Source organism: Wolffia australiana, chromosome 7 (assembly GCF_029677425.1).
Source record: "Wolffia australiana isolate 7733 chromosome 7, ASM2967742v1".
In the NCBI taxonomy this organism is placed as follows: domain Eukaryota; kingdom Viridiplantae; phylum Streptophyta; class Magnoliopsida; order Alismatales; family Araceae; genus Wolffia; species Wolffia australiana.
In genome coordinates, this window is record NC_135841.1 from 7269703 (window position 1) to 7293936 (window position 24234).

General features: G+C 43.6%; 3 protein-coding genes across 3 annotated transcripts; 1 reads left to right on the forward strand and 2 right to left on the reverse strand.

Annotated features, from left to right (window-relative positions):
- Positions 1-1416: 1416 nt before the first annotated feature.
- On the reverse strand, positions 1417-2501 carry LOC144706163 (arabinogalactan O-methyltransferase 2-like). The gene has a single exon (XM_078579073.1). It carries the CDS (start codon positions 2353-2355, stop codon positions 1516-1518), a length of 840 nt encoding a protein of 279 aa, XP_078435199.1. The 5' UTR covers positions 2356-2501; the 3' UTR covers positions 1417-1515.
- Positions 2502-2904: 403 nt separating this feature from the next.
- LOC144706164 (uncharacterized) lies at positions 2905-4061 on the forward strand. Its single transcript, XM_078579074.1, has 2 exons — positions 2905-3055; positions 3130-4061. Exon 2 carries the CDS (start codon positions 3202-3204, stop codon positions 3916-3918), a length of 717 nt encoding a protein of 238 aa, XP_078435200.1. The 5' UTR covers positions 2905-3055; positions 3130-3201; the 3' UTR covers positions 3919-4061.
- A 10459-nt stretch (positions 4062-14520) lies between these two features.
- DPL1 (dihydrosphingosine phosphate lyase) lies at positions 14521-18687 on the reverse strand. The gene is made up of 15 exons (XM_078578364.1): positions 18444-18687; positions 18316-18361; positions 17869-18017; positions 17739-17798; positions 17412-17636; positions 17179-17320; positions 16894-16944; positions 16726-16817; positions 16103-16229; positions 15651-15666; positions 15381-15488; positions 15261-15315; positions 15048-15194; positions 14878-14956; positions 14521-14798 (listed from the first exon to the last, which is right to left on the reverse strand). Exons 1-15 carry the CDS (start codon positions 18629-18631, stop codon positions 14676-14678), a joined length of 1608 nt encoding a protein of 535 aa, XP_078434490.1. The 5' UTR covers positions 18632-18687; the 3' UTR covers positions 14521-14675.
- Positions 18688-24234: the final 5547 nt, after the last annotated feature.

Here is a 24234-nt window from a genome sequence, read left to right on the forward strand (position 1 = left end):
GCTTTCAATCATTGGCCAAAAATACCAAACATTTTTTGCTTTAAAAATTGTCTTACCATAATAAGACTTTTTTAAAGATTGATGCTTTCAATCATTGGCCAAAAATACCAAACACAAACATAACAAGTGTCAGGCAGAGAAGAAATTGATAAACCCCCCCAAAAAATCACAAATGCGTTTAATTAAATCCATTCACGTATATTCCAATGTGAAAAATTTACTTCATTATCAATCTAAAGTTTCAAAATTCTAAAAAAGTCCAAACATTGTATAAAATCATAAAAATAACTAAAAGAGTCACTTTAGTAATGATATTATACATACATGATCAGGTTGATGTTAATATGGACGTTGAATTTATAAAATGAATGCACTAATTAGAATGTTACCATACACCCCAATAATTCTTAATAGGTTGCCTTGTCTGAGCTTGAACATATTAGCAGTAGGATTTCCATTGTTGTCTAGTATGTCTAAAAAAGGGTCTCCAATTCATTTGAGGCTAATGAGTATTTTGTTGATAACCCTCCTAATAAATTTAGAATTCACTATCAATTACATTTTTTATACAATTATCACTTTGTGCAATGTACTTTCAATTTTCTCATGCTTGTTGAGGAATGAAGTGGGAGGAAGAGAGCGTGTAACTTTATCCCTAGTGTAGGCACATGATGAACATAATCTCTGGAGATATGAGACGTGACTTTCTTTGTAACCAAATAACAAATAAATAAAATGAAGGGTATTCCCCAATACGCAGATAGATAAATGAGACAGACATTTTCCCGGATTCACGAAATGGAACACGAGGAACACGAATCTTTGTAGAGAATATCTATCGTCCCATTCAAACCATTATAAGATCACCTTCCTGGAAATGCTTGCAATTTTCAATTCAAACGAGCATTTCATTTATATCCATAATTACTACCGTGTAAAACGACGATGAATGACATCAGGTAAACCCATAATATCTCGGGGAAATGATTTGTTATGATATGGTACTCTATCATTGTCTAACATGAGAAGTGAATCACGCATAATTACAAAAGGACTCTTAACACACATTTTGAGGTGGATTCATATTATGCACTTAAATTGATAGCATAATCTTCCACCAGAAGAAAGCATTCATTATTTAGTTTCATCACAAAACCCGGTAGAATCTCACGCAGGGTCTCCCCCGGCCGGACGACGCGTCCCGTGCAGGACGCCCCACCAAAAATAAAAAAAAGGACAAACCGGTGGAATGGACTTCTCACTGTCAGACACCGTCGGATTCCACTAATCTGGCAATTCAAGTATCCAATCGCAATAACTCCTCTCGCTCTCCTCCCTCTCCTCCATTCCCATCCCACAGATTCTCCCAGATCTTGAACACAGACGAAGAAAAAAAATCTCAGAATATCGGACGGGTTCAGAGAAAGAGCCGACCTCGCTCTTCCGTTATCTCCACGGGAAGGATAATCCAGCGCAACGAAGAAAAAAAACCAAAAAAAATACAAGCGAACACCGCTAGCAGAATCTCTGAACGCCGCTCTCCTTCCCCACCGGGGGGATAAGGAAGTGCCAAAGCCGGCCCGCCCCGTCGACCTTGTTCTTCTCGCAGAGGAACTCCGCCGCGTAAGTCCTCTCCACAGGGCGGTCTACGTCGTGGAGAAAAACATCAGTTTTGCCTTCTCCCCGCCTATTCCGGCCCATCACGGCCGCTGAATATATCGCCCCCATCCTCCCCGGCGCCGTGGCAAAGTACCCTTTGGGCGCATCCACCATTATCAGATCCCACTCCACCTCGTACACCTCCGCCGGCAAGTCCGGCAGCGCCAGCGGGCAACGCCTGTTCCCCTTAATCTCCACCGGCGGCAGGCAACCCGGCTCAGACTTATACTTTCGCAGCAATTCCCCCGACTGCCGAACCTCCGTCGGGTACTTAACCGCGTGCGCGTTGAGGAACCGGGACTTGTCTTCCTTGATAACCTTCCCGTACCAGTCGGGGTCTTCCTCTAGGAAGAGCGTTCTTCCTCCGGCGTTGAAGGCCGCCCACATGAAGGAGTCGAGGCCGAGGCCGAAGACGAGGAAATTGCAGGGCGCTCGCCGCTTGAGAACGGTCAGCGTTATGTTGATCTCCGCCCAGGACTGCTGCGGCTTATCCGACATGGTCGCGTAGTGAAGGATCGTTTCTGTGAGTTGGTCGCGCGTCGCGCCGGCCGCGGCGGAGGAGAGCGGCGGGCCGGAGAAGGCGCAGCGGCTGCCGCTGGTTGACCGCAGAAGAGACGATATCGAGAGCCCGCCGACGAGGAGAAGCGCCGAAGCGGCCACGGCCACCGCCCACGGCCTCACCGATCCTGCCCACATTCTTGCAAAGGCGAGACCTTCCTTCTTCTTCTCGGGGATTAGTACCAGATCTGATCGAGGAACGCGGCTCTGTAAACGAGAAAACGACGCAACGCGATTGAAATTTAACCATTTACGGTGTATGTTGTGGGTTTATTTTGTTGCTCATTCAGGGTAAGCGCGATTTAATGACATTAATAGGACGGGCGGGAGGGAGGTCAACCGCATTTAGCATGGATACCGCAACTGATATCCAACCTCTTCATATCGATTCCCAGACTGGACGGTATTTCTACTGGGCTTGCCTCAGGCCTATTCAGCCCATGTTGTGTTCTCTCTCGTCCTGTCTCTCTCTATCTCTACCTGTTCTTATCGAGAACCACGATGGGTATTCGATTATCATAAATAGTATTATATTATGCTGGGGTCCCCTCAAACCTCATCAAATCTTTCTTCCCCGACCGCGCTACCCTCTGTTCTAGAATCCAGAGAGAGAGAGAGAGAGGAATAGGGGATAATTCCGAGCTGCTAGCAGGGTGGACGATAATCGATCGGACGGTGGAGAATTCTACACGCGGACGATCCTACGGTGCGAGCGTGCGTACTTAGAGTTTCATGGGGATAGCCGCGGCAGAAGGAGAGGTCGTCGCGTAGCGCGTGGAAGAAGATGAGACCGGCCGTTCGAGTAGGGTTTTACTGCACTGCCGAGGCGGCAGGTGAGGTAAAGTCGAGGCCTTGGGGCCTGTGAAAAGCCGACCTACTCTCTCTCTCTCTAAATCTTTTTTTACTGTGAAGCTTCTGGGGGTGGGATAAAAACCCTAATCGCTGGCGTGGGAGGGGGAGAAAGGAGGAAACTTGACGACGGAAATGAAGACCCTGTACCCAAAAGGGAAGGGGAAGATTCACCCCTCGCCGGCGTGCGGCACCGGCGAGGCGCTGGCGGTGCTCAACCTCTTACCGGCGGCGATTCTCGCGCTGACAGCGGCGCTAGGCGCGGAGGATAAGGAGGTTCTCGCGTACTTGGTCACGCGCTCGCTGCAAGTCCCTTGCTCTGTAGCGGCGGAGGAGCGGCGGCGCTGCCGGCGACTAGGCCACCATCCGCCGCTCTTCGACTGCGGCTGCTTCGACTGTTACACCAGCTTCTGGTTTCGCTGGGACTGTTCTCCCGACCGCGAGCTCATCCACCAGGCCATCGAAGCCTTCGAGGAGCATCTCGCCAGCTCCGAGCAGCGGCGCGGCGGAGGGAAAGCCGCGCGGCGGAGAGACCGCCGCTTGTCGGACAAGTCCGGCAAGCCGAAGAGCAGAAGGAAGGGGCCGAGTAGCGAGGGAGAAGAGATATCCGCGGTCGAGGAGGCCGGGCCTAGCTCGACGATAGAAGAAAGTATCGATTTTGAAGGCGAGAGAGAGCTCGTTGTATCCTCTGAGCTCTGCCCGGACGCCGAGGAAGAAGCAGAAGTGGAGATTAGTAGTGGAGAGGCAATGGGTCAGTCTCTGCCGGCGAGCGTGGAGAGGAGAAGGCCGTGGGTGGATGTGATGGGTATCTTTGGAACTCGCTTCTGGAATCTGTGGTGCCCATCGCCGTGAGACCCGTCTGATGAAGGCGGATCAGCAGAACAAGAGAAAACCTCAAGTTTAGGTTTTTTTTCCCCTCTCCCTCTCTTGTTCATTCCTCTTTTTCTCTTCTTACTGCACCCGTTCCGCCTTCGTCGAAGGGGGTTTTTGGTTCTTGTGCCCGGCTTCTCCCGTACCTATTGAGTGTGCTGCTGCTGTCTCTGTGGCTCTGATATTTCTCTCTCCTCGGCGGCGCCGACGTCTCAAGTGGGTTTAAGGAGGTGGAGAAGACTGCAGGACCCGTGAGCCTGGGCCCTATTGAGCACTGCTTTCTCTATTAATGGAGCTTCTGGGTTCATCTGCAATGAGTTTTGGTGGTGTGGGTCGGACGACGCCGAGATATATATAACATATTGCATGGTTATCATGGCTTCCTGGCACTAAGGATTTCTCTCAAGATCTCAGTTCAGGCGTTGCAACGGCAGGTCCCCTTAACTAGTTCACTCAGTGGTCGATTGGAAAGGATGGATGGTTTGAGGAGTTGATCGTTGGCAGATTTGACGTCTGAGGAACTGCTTGCGTGGTCGTTGGCAGATTTGGCAGATTTGGTAGATAATATGCTTGTGAATCACGTCGATTTGATGGCACACGGGAGAGGAGAGTCATCCGTGGTCGATGATATTCAGCCTTGATTAAGCCTACAAATGAAGTGTTTAAGAACCAAATGGATTGAAATTTACTAGAGAAGAAACGAGTGAAAAATATCATCCCACCTTAATGAGATTGAAACTGTGAACTCCAATGGAATATAACTTCAGAATTTTCAAGGCAGAACGTGGATTAGACGTCTGAATTACATGAGGATGAAATTCTGTGTCTAGAAATTTATAGATGTATTCATTTATCAAACTCTTTTCCCATGCAGTCAATGCTTAAGTACATGAACATCATTTCGATGAGACGCAGACTTAGAGATTACAGAGAGAAAAGGTATTACTCGTGTCAAAGGTCAAACAATTCATCTTCTATCATTCTGCGCCAAACACGATACATGTTTCTAGCGACCTTCAACATTTAACTTCCGTCAGCGAACCTTTTTCCTGAGATCTTGTTATGAAAAAACCTTTTTCAGCATGTTGTGAATAAACTTATAATTCATAAAATATGAGGTCCACAGTTTTGCCCAATAATTGAAGCTTTTGTGGCCAGTTTTATTTAACTTCCATTGTAGAATCTTACTCAAATGGGGATTGAGACGATGATATCCCAATTGAGATCAACCTTGGCCTACTTGGCTGACAATCAGAGGTTGCTTTGGATGATCATGCCCTCTTCATTTGTAAAACGGCTTGTGTGGCCTTAACAATTGGTACGGTGATTGATGTGGCTCTAGTGGAAGTGAAACTATCCCTAGGTAGGACTAGGAAAAAACAGTCCTAAGTCAAAAATAATGTTTACGCCGATTTAAATACGAACATCTACCAACAATGAATACTTGGATGATATTGTCAAGGTTGATCACACGGTTCAGTTTCAATTATTTGCTCACTTGTATCAGCCCAGCGACTTTGCCCTCTGCTCTATTCCCAATTACCTTCAGACTTCCCAGGAAGCATGCACAAGAGGTAGGTCATTTGGGAAATTCTTTTGCTTTACTCTACCAACCAGCAAGCTATTGTGGTACTTATTCATTTATGCCATGACAATTGCTAGAAAAAATATTTTTTGTAAATGAATTTAATCAGACCTATGAAAAACTAAAAATGAGCACTCAAAGATCTTTTGCCCTTCACCAAATCACATCCCCTCTCTTTTGACTCTTTCATCGCAGCATTAAAAACCACACAAATTCTAGACTTCTGGATATATCCAAACAAAGATTGGCACAATAACTATCCTTAACTTCTTGTGCATCAGTGCCCCTTTGGATACTTGAGGATCTACTCGCCATTCTAATCACAGGAGGGCAACCCTAAGAAAAACATGGGTTATCATCACTTACAAACCCCCCTTTATTATTGAACTTATTTTCATAAACCCCCCTTATGCTTTATGTATGGTGCGATGACGACGCAGGTAGGCGCGGCGGCACAAGTAGGCGCGGTGGTGCAAGTAGGCGCGGCGGCAGGTGTGATGATGATGGTTGCAGCATTGGTCGCGGCAATGGGCACAACAGATAGCACCGATGGCATGGCAGTGGCAAGGCACAACAACATAAGGATGTGGCGATGGCAGCGCGCATGCGATGTGACAGAAAAATAGCAACACAATGCAGTGGAGACACGGTGATAGTGCGGTATTGGTAGGGTTTGGCAGTGTGGCGCTGACAAAGCGGGGCAGTGCAGTGGAACGGCTGCGACAAGGCGCGACAACAAGGCCCAGCGGCATGGTAGCGCGGTGATGGCAAGGCGCGGTAGCAACAAGGCACGGTGGCACGGCGGCTCGGCAGCGGTAAGGCACACCTGCAACAAGACATGGCGGCGCAATGGCGGCAAGACACAACGATGATAAGTCCAAATTTAGGGGTTTTATGTCGTTGTTTTGATTCAGACTTAGCCAACAATATTTATGAAAATTTTCCACTTAATTACTCTATAATTAATATAGGGCAAGTAAGAGGTCGATCCACAGAGAGGCACAAATTTAATCTCAGAATTTTTTTCAAGCTTGGGATGAATAAAATGATTTTAAAAGTGAAAAATACAATTTCTGGGATTTTTCAGGATTTTTAGGTATTTTATATAACTTCCTATGATTTAAATTAAAGCCAAAATACAAAGGAAAACACACAACACTAATTTTTTTTCTCAACAAAAGAAATCGAAAATAAGTATTTTTAGAATTTTCTGGAATTTATAATCTACATCACAAACAACTAGAAAAACTAAAAATGAGAGTTAGAGATTTTTTTCAATTTTTTAAAATGTTATGATGACTGTAACTTGGTTATATGAATTTTATAGATTTTTCCTAATTTTTTTGGAATTTTTCAATGCAGAAAATAATTTATCTGATTTTTTCTGTTTTATTTCTATTTTTAAATAATTTTTAAATACTAAAAATATGGTATTTACCTACTCCAGCGATCGTCGGAGCAGCGGCGGCGGCGGCAGTGACAGCAGGCCAAATGGGCCGGTGGACCTAGGTTGGCCGGTATAGGGCTGGCCTTAGTGGGTCCACCAACTAAGGTTAGCCCAATTTGGCTAAGTGAAGGCTTGGCCAAATGGGCTTAACCTTATTGGGCTTAACCCAATGGTCAGGACTTAGCCGATTTGGCTAAGTCCTGCACAGGGCTTCCCTATGCCCCGCGGTCATGTGCGCTGCCCGCGCGCGGACCGGCAGGCAGAGGGCTGTCCCTGCCGCACGGGCACTGCACGACACCGCACACCACCACACGGTGGTGGCTAAAGGACAGAAAATTTGAATTTCGAAAGGATAGAAATGATATTTTATGCGATTTTTTTTGGAATTTGAAGTGGGAAATGCTTAAGGATCTAGAGAGAGATAGGGAGATATTTTAGAGGGATAAATAAATATTTTTAGAGAGATAAAATGTCGAAGTAGAGAGGATAGAGAGAGAAAATGGTGAGATAGAGAGAGAAAATGGATGGAAAATGATGTAGAAAGTAGAAATCTAAGATCCTAAAGCATCAATGAAAGTTTACAGAGCCCTCAATGCTTCCTCTCAAATATGGATCCTTATATTTTGCCAGGATCGAGAGTTTTTCAATGCAAACAAGAGACGAGATTAAGAGAAAACTTCAATAAACTTACATTAAGCAGGTTGAACAACCTGGATTCTGAAAAATGCCTTGTCCTTCTAGCCCACACTTGCTAGAGCACGTCCAGAATGAGGAAAATGTGGGAGAAAAATTCTATTTATACATTGGTAGAATTACTAAAATACCCCTTTGGGCATTATCTATTGTCTTTTCTTGCCATTTTGCCTCCTTTTCTCCATTGGTTGAGAGCTTTGCCTTGTAATTTCCAGTTTGTTTCTTTTGTACGGTGTTTGAAGGCCCAATAGGTAGGTCAGGTCGTGGCCCAAGCCCCTCTGATCTCTCCTTTAAAAGCCCACAACACCGTTTCATCATTTGCAGCCCATATTGATAATCACTAAGCTCCCATAAATCCTCCAATTTCCTAAGAATTTAATTCTTATGAAATTTCTGCACATTTGGAACTATAAAATACTTATCAGTAATCAAACTGATGGACTTCATAGAAGTCAATGAAGTTAGTGAAAAATAATCATAATGTGCAAAAGTTGGAATTTCTAGCTAATGCATAAATATTTGGTTAATTCAAATAATAACATGATAAATTATAAATTAATAATAATAATAAAAACATCTAAAATATATGAAACTATATGTTCATTTATCATGTTATCAACAGCGTGGTTGCGGCCATGGTGGTGGCTGGCGGTTGTAGTTGTGATGTTGCGGCTGCGGCGGCGGCTGGCGACTGCGGTTGTGGTTGCGGTTGTGGCCATGGCGACGGCGATTGGCGGCCACGGCTGTGGCAGGCGGCTGCGGCCACGGCTGGTGACCGGGAGGCGGTCGGCTGCTGTGGCGGCATGGGCGACCCAGGGGATGGTGGTCGCGGGCGGGAAGGCCGCTGGTGGTGGCTGCGGCTTCCGGCATTCAAGGCTAGGGTTTTTTTCTCTCACTATTTTTGTATTGGCATTTTTGTAAATACTGAAAAAACTAAAAAAACACTAAAAAAATCAAGGAAAACCATTAAAAATCACATTTTTTTCAATCTTCTTTTCTCCTCTCCTTTCCTATGGATGGCCCCACATTTTATAGGGCAATATGGGCCTTCCCCCTTAGAAATAAAGGGGAGAAGGCCCAAATAAAATTAATTAGGATCCCCTAATAGGAGAGAGAGAGAGAGACCCCTAACACACCCACACATGGGTTCACACACGTGCAAACGTGTAGGTCCATACAATGGTTCAAACACGTGCGAACGAACAAAATTCAAACACATACATGGCCGAGATACAAGGCCTAATAAACAATGAACATATTAGGAAAGATAAAGTCAAACCTTTCTGGCTCGTTGACTAGGTCGGGTACTCCGAAGACTGGGCCTCATGGGTGAACCCTTGTTCGACGAACTGGTTCGACGGGGTCTTTGAAGTTGGATGATCTCCCATCAGTTGGTTTATGTAATGACTTTGGAAGTAGCCCTTAGAATTGAGACACCAAAGATGCATTGTGGATGAGTGATTCTATTTTGACTATGACCTATGAGAATCTAATTTATGAGATTCTAAATTATCCTAGCCTAGACATAAAAATAAGTCCATGAAGGGGAATATGTGGTCATGATATCGTCATCAACCCTAACTTAAGTTAGATGATACACTAAATAGATGGCAAGGGTAGTGGAAATATTGAAGAATGCATTCTCTGGTGATTTTTCCACACATCCTTAATAACTAGAATGATCTATTAGGGTTTGATGATTCACCGTTCCCCAAGTCATTCATGATTCTCAATGCAGATGAGGGATTTTGCATACGTTGTAACTGATGATAATAAAAGTTCCATGAGAGAGTTCACAATATTCCTTGTGTCTTCTAGCGCATGAGGTGTAGCTTGGCTACCCACACGCTCAAAACTAACCAATCAATTGGGTTAAATCCATCATTTATTAATTAATATATGCATGATATAGTTAATTAATAAGGACAACCCAATAATGATTATTGGGTCATTGAAGTTATAAAATAGATTGATACATAGGCCTACCAAATCACATTTATAGGGTTTTTGGGCATTAGGGGATATATTCAAATTTTGGGACTTTTATTAATTGTTCCAAATGAAAGGTATGTTTATGCAAATTTCCCCAGAAAATATAAATAGAAGGGTACCCTAATTTGACACACATGTGAGTCAGTTTGAGTGCCCCCCATTCTTCACTTCCTCTAACATGAGTGCTACGTCCCGTGGGGACTCAATGGAAAGGAAATAAAATTTCCAGTTGTAGAGTTCGTGGAAAGAAGAGGAGGTCCAACACTTTAAGGATAGCATATGTACAATTAGAGAGCAAACATCAGAACGACTTATAGATGCTCACTTGATGAATCAAGAAACTCTAGATTCGATCCGTGCAAAGCTCATTTTTTTGTTTGTCTATGTTCTTGGTTTTCAGATCCATTTTTTATTCAATATTCCACTGTGAAATCGAGTTCGAATTTTGTCGATTGAAGTCCCAAGTTTCCCAACCAAAACTTAACAAAAAATTCATTCATCTTCCCTTCCAATTTCTAATCCTGTTCTTATTATTCATATTTTTTCTGAAGAAATTGGTCTACTCCCATTGCAACTCATTTTGTTCAGAGGACCATTTCCAGACTCGGCCAAAATTTAACCAAGTCTAAGTTCCTCTAAGGGATTCATGACTCTGTTAAAGAAATTGGTCTATTCTCGGTGCAACCCATTTCGTTCTGTGGACCATCTCTAGACTTGGCCAAAATTTAGCTGAGTCTAGTTCCTCTTAGAAATCCATGACTTTCATGCATCCCCTCGACCTAACTGCCCACGATCACAGCCCCATCACCATCCGCTGCCACCAATCATTACTGCCAATAGGCATCGGTAATTTTATATTTTTAAGCATTTATAAATTACATAAAAATAATGCAATATCAAAAAATTACCATTTATGATTTTTACATTGAATTAAATATCTAAAAACCCTAAGAAATCCTAAAAATATTTTATTTACTTCTGACCTCATTCCTTTTATTTCCAAGCATACGAAAAATTCTTAATTAACATTTCTACCTCATACTGTATATCCACTTACTCTACATTATACAGAGATTTTAAAGATGAGAACACACTATAAATATTTTGTTATCGGTCTCTTACTGTCCAAAAAGGCCTTAAAGTGCATGAGGCAAAAATTAAAATTATTATAATCTCAAAATGCATAGTAACCATTCATAACGTTGAGGCTTTCCTATTCATGTTGGATTTATTAGGGCTTTACATATATTTTTAGATAATATCTAAGCTATTGAATTTCTCACTAAAGGAATTTGTATTTTTTGTTCAAAACTAAGAACTGTTTGAATGCAATAATTCAAGACATCTAAGAAATATTTAAATAATTCAGGCATCATATAAATTCAGCATTGTGACTTAAAATTTGAATTTGTTCTTAGATTTGTCTTGGATCAATGGCTTGAAAAAATCTGATAGTGATCTACTATGCTAAAAAAACCTTAGCTGATGATGAATTGGAATATATGACAGTGGAGAATGAGCCTTTAGCTGCGGTATTGGCTCAAATAAAGTTACAATGTTACATCCTCAGAATGAAAACTATTATACCTACCAATCATCAAGTGTGGAAGTTCTTTTTAGGTAATAATAAGCAAAACCTATACATTTGAGTAATAATTCAAGACAGTTTATCGTTTTGGAGTTTGACTTAGAAATTTGTGTTAATAAGGGTTGTTAGAACTTGGTTTATGACCACTTATCATACAGTTAAAGTTTTTGAACTAAATATAACACAAAAATTCTCCGATGATCATCTTTTGGAAAAATAATATTTGCATCCATTGCTAGCACCCATTGTGAATGAAATATAAATGAAAGTGCTTCCAAATAACTAACATCATCATAAGGAGAATACATTGTTTTCAGATCTTAGATTCTACTTATGGAATAACATCAGCTAACTCATCTATAAGTGGATGGAACACAGTGGATATGTGTTCCCAAAGAAGAGTAACATGGTATGTTATGATGACAAGAAGACATGAGGTAGTGATTTTGGTGACAAGAAGACATGGGAGAAGGTCCTCCACATTCAATTTTACTGAAGGAACATCTTGAAAGATGCTAATAATTATTTCAAGACACTTGAAGTTTAATATGCATCGAAAATTTATGAGAGATATAAATTTCCATTAAGCCCATTGTTGAAGTTCAAAAATTTTAAATTTTGGTGTATGGGTGTAATGGGTCCATTTTCTGCATAATTGACAGTGATTACACCCTCATTGCCGTTGAATACCTCATATAATGTCAAATTTATTCCCGACAAAAAAGTTAATATTAGATCTTGGTTGGATTTATGAATGACCGTATCTCATCTATAAATGGATGTCCACGAGAAATAACCAGTAATGGAGCAACTTTAGTAACATTCATTTATGGGTTTAACAGCTCTATAAGTCATTAAAAATAGAAATATTTATCTTTTCCAACTGAATAAGCTCTTGTAATTCAAGAGACATATGAGAGAAAGGGAATTATATAGATACAAAACCAAAGCATTCAGTGGCAGACACATGACAAGGAATTTTTTTTCAATGATAATGTCTGGTTATATAAATTATACCAAAATATTTTCTCTGAAAAGTATAAGTCCTGCTAAGATGACCCCTAAGTCACACTGATACTCGATGACTCTTATTTGTCTTGATTACACATGCAATGTCAAGCTTGAGTTTGTTGGCCATCAACGATTGGCTTGAACCTTACCTTGGAGGAGAACCGCCTGATTTTTCATGCACAATCAATTTGCATATTGCTGATTTAGGACTTAAGAAGTTAAATTCAACTCCATTTTATCAACCATTATGTGTTCTTCACATATATGATATACCTTTCTCTAAGAATCCCCTATTTACCATGGTCTTTTATTTCCAATGTAAGTGTATAGACCAAGGAGTGTAGTATCCAAACCACGAAGACAACATCACAACTGAGAATGTGTGAATTTATTGAAATTTCATATAATTTTACTAACTTTACATGCATTAGGGATAATGCGATCATAATGTAGGAGCCTAGGCCATCTATATAGTATGCTTTCTGCATTAGGTACATTCATTGATCAAGTTGTGGGGGGGAATGAGAAAACACTCTTTACTTCAAAATTCCTTTAATTCAGAAGGAACACCCCCATGTTCTTCAAGATTTTTTGAGAAGCAAAACCCCAATGCTTTTCTTATCAAAGTGTCAGGTTTTTGTATTTCCTAATGTTGAGTTAGTAACAAGAAGTAGGTGTAAAAGGCCTTGTCACCATATATATGCCTTCTCACTTTTCTATGATTTTTGGATATTTGTTCACCCCCTGTGGAACTTATGTAAAATAAGACACACAAAAAAATCTTTTTTCAAATTTATACAGCTTATACTAATCTGTTGGAAATACTAATGAGATCATGAAAATCCCAAAGAAAACATGATTCGGGGAAAAACTTCTTGCATACTAAAGTAGCTAAAGGGTTGTATAAGCTCAATTTTGATTTTATAAAATTTAAACATGGTCATGATACATTGTGGAAAAAAAAAAAATCTACAGCTAATCCTTTACATGAATGGGTTCATATTTTTGGAAAATATAATCCTTTATGTGCAGGAGTAGGTTCTTTATGTCATCAGATTTCCTTAGTTGACGTTATCATTTAACAATCAGACGAGATGTTGATGAAGGTAGGGTGGCAGGAGCCCAACAACGAAACAGGTAACTGCCAAGGGAAATTCATAGATTTATAGAAATGGGAGAGTACAACACCTCATATGATGTTAGAGAGGAAGGTGGAGAGACATAAACCGCGATAAGGATATATGGGCCCATTGGCCCCTTTTTGTTTGTGAAGCCCACTTACAATCCCCCTCACGTGTGAGATTAGGTACTGAGCACTTAACCGGATCGTTCGAATCAAATTGGTTTGGGTTATTTGATCTGAAATTTTGGCCAAATCGTTTAACTTGATCCAACCCAATGGGTGGATTGATTCTAAATTGAATTTCTGACCTAAGTGATCTAGATCAGAAAGATCTGATCCAAACGAACATTCAATCGATCAGAATAAATCCCCAATCCTTAAATCAGATGATCAACATGCCTTCTAAAGGACAGGGCAAGGAGATGAATGACAAGCGCAGAGGGCTTGAGGAGACCACTCTAGAGTACCCCAAGAGACAAAAAACCAAGTCGCACTTCCTTTTGATCCATGGGTGACTTGAATACAAGAAGATGGCAAAGACTAGTATGTCATCCATGGTAAGATGATGAGGACGATGATGAATTTATCTTTTTCATCCTTATAATTGCTGATGCCAAATTAGGGCTGACAGATGGTGTCAACTTCATTTTCTATTTGCCATCCTCGTTGCCATGTCCAAGTGTATTTGTCATCATCATTACCCTTTTTTGGAGCTGGAGAAATGAAAATGAAGATGAAGATTCTTCATTATTGCTATTGTCCACTCTTCATCATCATTGCCAACACAGAACCTTTGCACCAAAGGTATCGAGTTTATCTATAGATGGAAGAGATTACAACACCTTCTGAATAGAAAGATGAAAAAATATGGAGCTATGGAGAAAACAGGATAATAGGCCTAATGGGCCGTTAGGAGGGGGGGGGATTTTATGCATAACAAAGCTTCAAACCACTTGTTGGAGTGTCCATGGGTTGAATGATACATAATTCTAATTTGCTCTTATTTGGAAACAATGCATGACACAGAAACCAGTTCAGGCTTCAGAGCTGTGACATTCATAACTTTGTTAATATTTTCCCAAATGGGAAGCAGTGATTTTTCTTCAAATTTCTTCTTTAAAATCTTAAACTAACGCCCCGCCCCATTTTTCTGTCAGTGGAATATTTTGCTCGATTTCCCTCCCATCTTGAAAAGTATTACAGAGATTGAACTAGATGTAGATCTCGGCAGGACACAACTGAAGGACCCAGTTATTAAAACTTGCCTTTTTGGTGTTAACCGTCGTAGATTATTCAACTGCTAACAAGAGTTGTCCATGAATTCAACCAGCAGATCCTCCACAAATCCTCTGTCCGGCATCTTCCCTGCTGCTCCATACATCGGAGCAAGGCCTCCTGCAATCGGGCCCGGATTCTTCTTCACCTGCAAACCCATTAAAATCATGAGACTCTTGTTCCCTTGCAGTTCACTGCAACTCCACAAACCCATGATAGGGACTCACAGTGGCCATAGATTCCTTCAAATCCTTGAGAAAATCATCCACCACAGCAAGATGCTGGAGAGTCACGCAGATGTGCAGTCTGCGCGTGCATGCAACGTCAAAATCAAGAGCCATGCAACATATAAATCAACGTGACAAGGTAATGGCAGAAGCTGAGAGTGGAGGCACACCCATTAGGCTTCTGGAGGGCGTTCAAATTCCATCCTTTAACAGACATTTGATCGTTGACCTCGAATATGTTGACCTCGTTGGAGCCGAACGCCACCACTGTCATGTCTGGCCGCCCAATTACGAACAGCCCGGAAATTTCTTCAATCCTGCCGATCATTTTTAAATGAGTCACCCTCGTTTCTTAAAGGCAGGAGAAGAAAAGATTAAGTTACCCTTTTCGGATCTTCTTTGATGCTTCCATGATGGCCCTAGTGTTCTCCAAGTATCCTGGAGGAGAGTTAGGATATTAAGATAAAGCAAGGAGAAGTACAATTTACGAAGAACTTGGTCACCTTCCATGCCCAGAGACATCATCGCAGCCCAGGCGCCAGCAATTAATCCCCCCGGCCTGCTTCCTGCCATAGTTGGGGAAACGTAGAGCCCGCCAGACCACTCGGTGACTGTAATGGGTGAATAACAGGGATCAAAACGAGTTTCCAGTGATTTTAATTTTACCTAAAACAACTGTTTAGACTGAGTTTGGGGGTTTATTAGGCTTCAAGATCAGAGGGACCAGATAAATGGAAAATTATAAACTGATAAATGAAATCTTAGACACTCACTGGCAACAAATTGGTGCTGGCAACAGAGCGGGGTGGGGATTAGCATTCACAGCAGCGACCCATGCACAATAATCAGAAGAGGATGAGAAAATTGTAAGAAAACGTGTATCAAGTATTCTACAGATGCACGCATAAATCCAAATAAAAAATAATTTTTAAAAAATTGAACAATGCTTCTATGCTATTTAATGGCACCCGTTCTATTCAATAATCATAGAAAACAGTTAAGTTTAATGTCTTGGTGAGAAAAAGAAAAAGTCAGAATAATGGAGAAGATCCAACGCATGCATCAAACACAAAAATAAATACATCTGGAATCGGTACCCCCTCAACACTGCCCAAAAGCAGCGTACTCTACATTACAATTTCGAAATTTCAATATTGAAATACTAGTCTACTTACCATTTGCATACGCATCCAGAAAAATCAATAAATAATCGAAGGCTGCTTACTTTTCTAATCTCATGATCCCTGTATAGGACTACACTGGTTCCTTTTGGAGCTAGTCCATACTTGTGAACATCAGCTGATATTGATGTTACCCCCTTGACCGAGAAATCGAACGGAGGGATAGAGTACCTTAAAATGAAAAAGATGGAGGATGCAGTCAGAACACTGTTTTAAATTTGAAAATGAATCACGACAGCATCATAACAATTCGAGGATGAAATTCCAAGGCACAGGAGAGTAAACCTATAAAGTTCAAGTTTGAGTTCTCTGCGGGGAAAACATGGGAAACTCTGATGATGTCGAGTAATAAACTTTTTGAGTTCACAAGATTTTTTTTTTTTTTTGAATTAGAGTTCACAAGCAAATGGGAAATCTAATCGGCAACTATTAAACGCTGGATGAAAAGCTGAGATGCATTAAAGTGGTAGCATTAAGCATTCAAATAATTCCAGAAGATCAATCTAAAGACGGGAACCACATTTTATTAAATGCTTAAAATTTCCGAACCCAAAGCAAGATCATTGCTATCCAGGGCTTTGAAGTCAGAGAATGTAATTTTCTCTTATGAGTATGCCAACATCCAGATCAATCTGATAAATGAAACTGTTTTTTTGCTAAAACCTACCCGAGCTTTCGAGCAAAGGGAAGAACAAAACCACCAAGGCAGAGGTCGACGTGCAAACAAACTCCAAACTCGGTAGCTAGCTCACCAAGTTCCTGGAAAAGAACAGATCCGTTAGAGAAAAATATTTAAAAAAAAAGAGAAAAAACTACCAAATTGTTTTCTGCTTACTTGAATCGGATCTACAATACCATGCGGAAAGCCCGGAGCAGAGCCGACAATCTGAAAAAGAGAAAATTCAGGGTTCTGACTACAGATGCATCAAGTACTCATTCGAGGCTGCTTTGAATTTTTCTCGATTTTTGAGGTTGAAACTGTGGGGGTCTGCGTGTTAGTTTCCTCTCTATTTCATTATACACGTCTCCTTCCAAGATCATCCCAAATGGAAAACTTACCCGGATTTCTTTATCAGAAACACATCAATCTCAAAAAAATAGATAAATAAATATAACGCACCAAAATTGTATTCTTGTTGACAAATCGCCTAATCTCGTTAACATCCGCTTGAAATTCCCGGTTCACACGAGCGCGCCAGATCTTGATTCCGAAATACTTTGCAGCCTTGTCATAAGCAGAGTGAGCAGATTCAGCGATTATCCTGCAAAAAGACGGAAGAAAAACAACGATTTTACACAAAGGAAAACCTTGCAAAAGCAAAAAAATATGTAAAAAATAATTGGAAAACCCACATTTCAGGCCTCGTTATTCCCTTCTTCGCCTTCATGTAATCACGCGACGATTTTACGGCGAGAAGTATACTTTCAGTTCCTCCCGACGTCATGTTGCCGCAGATTTGACCGCCTGAGCTCTCGTCCTTGCTGCCAAGCAACGCCGCAGTCATGGCCACGACTTCTGCCTCGTACCGCGTCACACTTCTGAAAAGATCTTGGTGAAGCGGATTTGTGTGCGAAAACCTGAAAAAAAACAAGAAAATCAAGGCGAATCTCAAGCATACGCAGCGAGAAATCCCTCAAATTCGGTAGAACTGAGAAGAACGATCTAAACCCATTTCTCACATGGAGTACGCCTCATTGATAAACTTGAAATGGCCCTCCGACTCGCTCCCACCAATATATCTGAAAAAAATCGCATTTTTTTATTAAAAAGACCGATCTTGCGGCAGATTAAATCACAATAACAACATACACGGCGCCAGAACATTTTCCCTGCCAAGTCGAATCCTTCGTTTTATCTTCTCGCAGCTTATCCAGGGCAGCTTCTCCGAGCCCCACTGGCGGCAACTCCGTTCTCCACTCCGCTCTCGTTTTGTTCCCGGAATGTAACTTACTCACGATCTGATAACCCAATAAACAAGATCGTACTTAATAACGAAAAACGATGCTAAATCAATTGACAAGTGATCGATGATTCTACAAAAACCGGAGTCCATGAATTGACATGATCGCGGCCGCGAGACGACGACTGTCAGAGTAGTAAATGAGTAAATAATCGAACGCAAGAATTGGGTCCAGAGCTTAATTTTCTACGGGGATTTAATGCGGACGTAGATAGCCGCCGACGCTAATCTACCCATGAACGATTAAAACTTAATAATTAGCGACAGAAATCAGAATTCCTCCCGGAAGAACAAACCTTCTTCTTCTCCGACTCCATGATGAATTTAACGCCGGGGATCAGCCTGCGGGCAAAGATCCAAACCCAAGAAAAACTCAGATTTCAGAAGAAAGACGAAATCAGAAGAGAAGAATCTACAGAATTACTTGAGGAGCTCCATGCCGAAGCCAAGAACAGCCGCCTGGGCGCCCTTCTCCCTCGCAGAGAAGAGAAATGACTGCATGAGCCATGCAACGAGCAGCGCAGACAAAGGACCGACGACGAGAACGAGAGGCTCGTAATGGGAGAGGAAGGCGTTGGCGTTGGCTCGAAGCTCGGCGACTAACCCTTCCATGGCGATGGCCCGTTCTGAACAGCAAAAGAAGAGGAAATCAACAAAGAAGAAGATAAATAGATAAAGGGCAAATTCTACGAATCGTGACCAAACTTTTAGTTTTGCTCAAAATATAGCACGCGCCAATCAGAAGACGTCATTTGGCGTCTTCTTTTGGGGAAATACTACCACATGTCACGAACTTTGACTTTTGTAGAAGGAAGTAGCATAAACTCTTAGTTTTGTAAAAAAAATAGCATGCACCAATGAGAGGAAGCCAGTTGGCAGCGGGCTGTTTTTTTTCCACCGCCAGTCAAACGGTGACCTGGATGCCTCCGTGGCGTCCAGCTGGACTCCACGGTGGCATCCACGTCACCGGGTGACCGCCGACGACGCCCCGTCTCCGTCCCCCGCCGCCGCCCGCCTCCGGCGGCCGCTCCGCCACCTCCTCCCCCATTCCTCGCCGCTCCACCAACCCCTCCGCCCTTCCCCGCCACTCCGCCTTCCCCTCCGCCCTTCCCCGCCGCTCCGCCGCCCCCTCCCCCTTCCCCCGCCGTTCCGCCACCCCGCTCCTCTGCCTGCGGCGGCCCCTGATCGCCGCTCCGCCTTCCCCTCCCCCTTCCCCCGCAGGGGAGAGGGCGGGGGAGAAGCGGGGAAGGGGGAGAAGCGGCGAGAGGGCGGAGGAGGAGGGCAGGGCGGCGGCGCGGAGTGGGGCCGCCGACGTTGTTTACCAGGGGGCGTGGGAGGACGGGGGAGGAGGCGGGGGAAGGGGGAGGGGGCGGCGGGGAAGGGCGGAGGGGGTGGCGGAGCGGCGAGGAATGGGGGAGGAGGTGGCGGAGCAGCCGCCGGAGGCGGGCGGCGGCGGGGGACGGAGACGGGGAATCGTCGGCGGTCACCCGGTGACGTGGATGCCACCGTGGAGTCCACCTGGACGCCACGGAGGCATCCAGGTCACCGTTTGACTGGCGGTGGAAAAAAACAGCCCGCTGCCAACTGGCTTCCTCTCATTGGTGCATGCTATTTTTTTTACGAAACTAAGAGTTTATGCTACTTCCTTCTACAAAAGTCAAAGTTCGTGACATGTGGTAGTATTTCCCCTTTTCTTTTTGCCAGCGATGGTCCAGAAGCTGACGTGGAGTCCACCTGGTAGCCAGGTAGACTCCACGATGGCATCCACGCCAGGTGGACTCCACGTCAGCTTCTGGACTTCGCTGGCCGTCGCCGCCGCTGCCCGTCGCTGCCCTTCGCGGGCGGCCACCGCGGCGCCCGTCTCTGGCCGCCGCCGCCGTCGCCACCGCGCCGCCGCCGCCGCCGCCCGCTGCCAGCGCTGCCGCCGCCAGCCGCTGCCGCCGCCGTCTCGCCAGCGCTGCCGCCGGCCGTCCGTCTTTCGCCCTCGCACACCCTTCCCGTTTTCTCCTTCTCATCGTCTCTCCCTCTCTCCACTCGTTCTCTCTCTCTCGACCTCTCTCCCCCTCTCCTGCTCCTTCTCTCTCCCTCGCTCTCTCTCCTCTCCGTCTCACCCTCGCTCCCGCTAGTTCTCTGTCTCTCATCCCTCTCTCGTGCTCCCTCTCCCCCTTCTCTTTCTCTCTCTCTCTCTCTCTCTCCCTCTCTCTCTCTCCCTCTCTCTCTCTCTCTCTCTCTCTCTCTCTCTCCTCCTCTCTCTCTCTCTCTGTCTCTCTTCGTTCTCTTCCGCTCTCTGCCTGTATCTCTCTCCCTCGTTCGGTCTCACCTCCCTCTCGTTCGCTCTCCCTCGCTCCTATATCCCCATCTCTCCCGCTCTCACTCTCTCCCTCCCGTTTTCTTTCTCCCTAGTTCTACCCTACTCTCCCACTCCTCCCTCCCTTCCTCTCTCTGCCACCGCCTCTCCCTCTGCTTTGCAAGGCCCTCTCACTCTCGCCTCTTGCCTCTCTCTCACCGTCTCTCCTGCTCACCTCTCCTCCTCTCTCACCTCACTTTCTCTCCTACTCTCTCTGTCCACCTCCCTCCGGCTTCACCTCTCTCTTCCTCTCGGTTCTCTGCTCGCTCGCCCTCACTTTGGCTCTCCTTCTCTCCCTATCTCAATCTCTCTCATTCTCTCTCATATTCTCTCATACTCTCTCCCTCTAGCCTGCTCCCTCTCCCTCGCGCTCTCTTTCCCTACTGAACTCTCTCCTTCTCGCCTGCTCTCTCACTCTCTCTCCCTCTTACTTCCTGTCTCCAGCTCTGACTGAAGATCGATTGTCCATCTCTCTGAGAACGCCGCATCGTCTTCCCTCTATTGGAGATCGATTTTCTCTCCCTCACAGTCTCGCTCTATTGAAGATCGAGAGGTGTTCTCAGCCACTTTCAGCCAGGTATAGCAGCCTTTTTCTCTCTCTTTCTCTCTTTTCAACGCTGCAATCTCTATTTCCATCCACTTGCAAGATATTCAGTGTGGATACTCCAATATCCATATTTGGATATCGTTATCGATATTGGGACATGGATATCGATATCGGTTATTTAGATTTGGATACTTGGACATGGATATCGACATTCCACGATGTCCATATTTGGACATTGGAATCCATTTTTCTGATTTCCATATTTGGATATCGATATCGACCTTTTAGATTTTCATATTTGGACTTCGATATGGATATTTTAGTGCAGGCCATAAGAATCCTCCTGTGTCGAGCAGCTGTAAGATATTCAGCCAAAGCAAAAGAGAATGTAAGTATCATACTGATTACCAAATTGCCTCTGTATAATTATTTACATTATGCTTCTGTACCTGTTTGTCAAATAGGGCCGATGACCGAAGTTTTCTTTTTGGTTCGGATTCAAGTGATGTGTGCTCAAGTGACTCCGATGGATATTCAAGTGAAGAATGGAATGAAGAATTTTGTAACGGGCGAAAAAGTAGAAGAGAAGAACGTCAAGCAGAGCTATGTGGTGATGATGAGGGTGAAATTATTTTGAGCACACACAGCGCTAGAAGATATGATCCTGGGTGCCCCAACGATAAAATTACAATGCAATTGGGCATGACATTTGAATTAGGTTCACAATTTAAAGCAGCCGTGAAGAACTACGCCGTATAAAACGGAACAGGTTCAATGTTAGGTTTAAAAGGTCTACGGAGAATATAGTGGAAGTTGTATGCCAGGAACATTGTCCATGGAGGATATATGCCAGTTGGGGGGTCCTATGAGGGAGGCCTTTGTCATAAAGGCAGTAAATGATGAAAATAAGTGCAATAGGGCTCCCACGAACATACAAGCCGATTATCGTTGGATCGCGGAACACTTCTTAGATGCTATTCGAAGGGATATAAACTATAAGGTAGATCATATGATGCAAGAATTTCTGGAAAAGTATGGAATCATAGTTTCGCAGGGCACATGTTATAATGCAAGGTCCTGGGCGCGTAAGATTCTTCATGGTTCTTTGAATGAGCATTATCACAGGCTACCCTGCTATGTGGCCGAGTTACAGAAAGTGGGTAGGAACAGTACCTTCCAGTTGGAGGTGGTGCATGACATTCATAATTCTTTGCCTAGGTTTAGCAGGCTCTATATTTGCTTTGAACCTCTAGCAAGGGGGTTCCTTGAGGGCTGTAGACCAGTGATTGGGCTGGATGGCTGTTTTTTGAAAACCGAATTGAAGGGGCAGTCGTTGAGCGCCGTTGGGAGGGATGGGAATAACCAGATGTTTCCTATTGCTTGGGCGGTGGTAGAAGGGGAAAATCAAGCTTCTTGGACTTGGTTTATTAGCATGTTGATGACTGATTTAAGAATTATTGATGGCTACGGTTTGACTATTATAAGCGATCAGCAAAAGGTATTTAACTTTCTCATTCGTCGTATTCTACTTATCTTAAGACTTACTTGGTTAAGGTAGAACCAATGTTGTGCACTAAAAACCTGATACGCTTTGACATTTCGCAGGGTCTCGCGAATGTAGTGGCAGGCTTGTTACCTCATGCGGAGCATAGGAATTGCGCAAGACATATTTATTCAAATTGGAAGAAGAAGGGACACTCCAGTGACATCTTGGGGAACCTATTTTTGAAAGCAGTGAAGTGCACAACCCGTGAAGGATTCCAGAGGGTTATTGGACAAATGGAGACATTGAAAGAAGTAGCTGCGCAAGATTTTGTAGAGGTAGGCATACAAAAGTTTTGCAGGGCTTTTATTTCTGAAAAGCCGAAATGTGAAGTTATTGATAACAACATGTCTGAGTGTTTCAATAGCTTCATCTTGAGGTTAGCACACATGGAGAAGGGTTTGTGGTTGACCTACGTGCCCAACAGTGTACCTGCAGATATTGGGCTATCACGGGCATTCCATGCCCGCATTCTATTGCCTGCATTCACTTTATCCGAGCAGACCCTACTAATTACGTCAACGAATGGTTGAAGAGGGATTCATACCAGCTAGCTTACAGTTATGGTATTCCGCCAATGAATGGGAAAAACCTGTGGAGGGAAAATGAGGGAAGCTACCTCTTCCCCCCATTGGCGAAGAAACAACCGGGAAGGCCAAAGCGTAGAAGAAGAATTGACGCTAGTGAAGCCGGTCCCAGTGGTGTACGATTGACCAAGAAAGGTGTGCAAATGCACTGCTCTCTCTGCAACCAAGGCGGCCACTATAGAAAGACATGCAACAATACAAGGCCACAACCTGCATATGAAGTATGGATTGAGTTTTATATTGAACTTCCATTATATCCTCGATTTTCCGTAAACATGAGATATTAAGCACATCTTGAACAATCATACAAGGATAGCAGTCTTCTTCGGGAGGATTTAGCAAAAATTGTTGAAGAGCATGACCAAGTTCCAAGTTTGACTGTTTCTTCATTTTAATTAACTACTATGTAATTTGTTGGTCAGTACTCAGATATTAATCAGTCAACATATTTTATAGGTATTAGTATGCCACCCGTCTTTGTTCTCGAGTGTTACAAGTCGTACAGGGGAATATTGGATTCCCTATATATTTCAGGATATTGAAATATTGAATATCGATATCAAGTTATATCGATATCAATATCCAAAAACTGATTTCCGGGAATATTGATATCGATATCGAATATTGATAGTGCGGAATATCGATATCAATAACTGAGAGAGAGACTGCATGAGTTATGGAGGGATAGAGGGAGTAGCTAAAGAGAGTAGAAGCGGGAGAGAGCAACAGAGAGAGAGGGGGTGACAGGGAGAGCCGAAGACGGGAAGTGAGAGGGAGCGAGAGTGAGAGAGCAGGCGAGAAGGAGGGAGTCTCGTCAATCATAATCATCATTCATCATTCATCAATCATCATCATCATACTCTCACCACAGCTGCCGGCAAAATGCTCGTCGCAGTCGTTAACAACGGCATCGAAGCTGTCCACGTAGCCCTGCAGGCCGGATGATTTTCAATGGCCTTCGTACTCTACGTCGTAGACCGCGTATCCCGCCTTGGTCAGCCGAATTGCCGTCCCTACAGCGATACCATTCAATTCCAAGACCGTCAATCCTCTACTATTCACTTATTTGTCCGCTTATACCATCCGATATTCTCCATCCACTCACCTCTCATCGAGATGCCGCCCTCCATCGCATACCTGTAGGACACAGATCAATGAGAGAGAGATGCACATTGATACCGTAGATTGATA

What these genes read in the sequence shown, in the direction of transcription:
- LOC144706163 (XM_078579073.1), bottom strand. Translation starts at nt 2,355, where the DNA reads ATGTGGGCAGGATCGGTGAGGCCGTGGGCGGTGGCCGTGGCCGCTTCG.
- LOC144706164 (XM_078579074.1), top strand. Translation starts at nt 3,202, where the DNA reads ATGAAGACCCTGTACCCAAAAGGGAAGGGGAAGATTCACCCCTCGCCG.
- DPL1 (XM_078578364.1), bottom strand. Translation starts at nt 18,631, where the DNA reads ATGGAAGGGTTAGTCGCCGAGCTTCGAGCCAACGCCAACGCCTTCCTC. An exon ending in TTCGGCATGGAGCTCCTCAA is followed by an intron (nt 18,362 to 18,443) that starts GTAATTCTGTAG and finishes CTTTGCCCGCAG; the next exon opens with GCTGATCCCCGGCGTTAAAT. An exon ending in GTATTGTAGATCCGATTCAA is followed by an intron (nt 16,818 to 16,893) that starts GTAAGCAGAAAA and finishes GTTCTTTTCCAG; the next exon opens with GAACTTGGTGAGCTAGCTAC.